Source organism: Austrofundulus limnaeus, unplaced genomic scaffold (assembly GCF_001266775.1).
Source record: "Austrofundulus limnaeus strain Quisiro unplaced genomic scaffold, Austrofundulus_limnaeus-1.0 Scaffold666, whole genome shotgun sequence".
Classification (NCBI taxonomy): domain Eukaryota; kingdom Metazoa; phylum Chordata; class Actinopteri; order Cyprinodontiformes; family Rivulidae; genus Austrofundulus; species Austrofundulus limnaeus.
The window spans coordinates 195612-196849 of NW_013953068.1; the positions used below are offsets into that span (position 1 = coordinate 195612).

Here is a 1238-nt window from a genome sequence, read left to right on the forward strand (position 1 = left end):
CAGATAAAAGCTGGAATTAAAGCGGTCAATCAAAAAGAGTACAGAAATGAATATAAGATATTTATCTACAGCAGTGACTGTTAAATGTATGAGTATGGGTGAAGGGCTTGTATAAAATTGTAAACAACATAACTGCTTGAGCATTACACAAATCAGAGTTTTTTTTCTTGTGGGTGTTGAAAACGCAGGTAAGATGGGTCATTCGGAACTTGTGAAGTACGGTTTGGCTGATGTCATTGAGAACCCCGGCATCATTACTGACATTGGCATAAAAGTGGTGAATGAAGTGTTCACTAATATTAAGTATCTGCTCATCTACAACTGTCCTCACCTTCATAATCCTCACCACTGGATCACAGGTAAACTTGTCACAAATGGCATCTTTAATTTTTGACATATATATGAAATGTTTTATTGAGGACTGCTTGTTTTTGTTCTCAGACCAGTCCAGATGGAGCCGTCTCGTTGATCTCACGCTAGTTCGGTGTCATGCCATCAAACTTGAATCTTTTTCCCATTTCATAGAGCTGCTACCTTGTCTAGAGTTTATCTGTCTGGACCAAATGTTCAGAGAGCCACCTAAGGTATTTGTATTTGTTCATAAACTTTTACATATCTCAGAATGTATTGGCAAATAAAAGTCATTTTATTCAATTTATACATTTCTCACTGTAGTAAAAGCTTAAAGTTTTCTTTGAACTTTAGGCCTGCTTATGGTTGACAATACCAGTGTCTCCAATCTAGGACACAAAAGTTTCTAAACTTTGTCATTTAAATATGCTAATATACTTACCAATATTTGACTCAATTAATTGCCCACTTCCATAGTGGAAAAGGATATTATGTGTTTGCTAGTTTCTGTGTGAACATGTCTGTTATCAAAATATCACACATACATTCACCGGCCACTTCATTAGGTACACCTGTCCAACTGCTCATTAATGCAAATGTTGAATCAGCCAACCACATGCCAGCAACTCGATGTATTTCAGCATGTAGACACAGCCAAGATAATCTGCTGCAGTTCAAACCGAGCATCAGTATGGGGAAGAAAGGTGATTTGAGTGCCTTTGAACGTGGCATGGTTGTTGGTGCCAGAAGGGCTGGTCTGAGTATTTCACAAACTGTTAATCTACTGGGATTTTCAAACACAACCATCTCTAGGGTTTACAGAGAATGGTCCGAAAAAGAGAAAATGTCCAGTGAGCGGCAGTCCTGTGGGCGGAAATGCCTTGTTG

General features: G+C 38.4%; 1 protein-coding gene across 1 annotated transcript in view; it reads left to right on the plus strand.

Moving 5' to 3' along the window:
* fbxo38 (F-box protein 38) overlaps positions 1 to 1238 on the plus strand; it is a 79185-nt gene that overhangs the window by 27152 nt on the left and 50795 nt on the right. Inside the window, exons 9-10 of the mRNA XM_014027631.1 lie at positions 189 to 359; positions 442 to 584. Coding sequence (XP_013883085.1) covers positions 189 to 359; positions 442 to 584 — 314 coding nt within the window. The remainder of the gene's footprint in view (positions 1 to 188; positions 360 to 441; positions 585 to 1238) is intronic.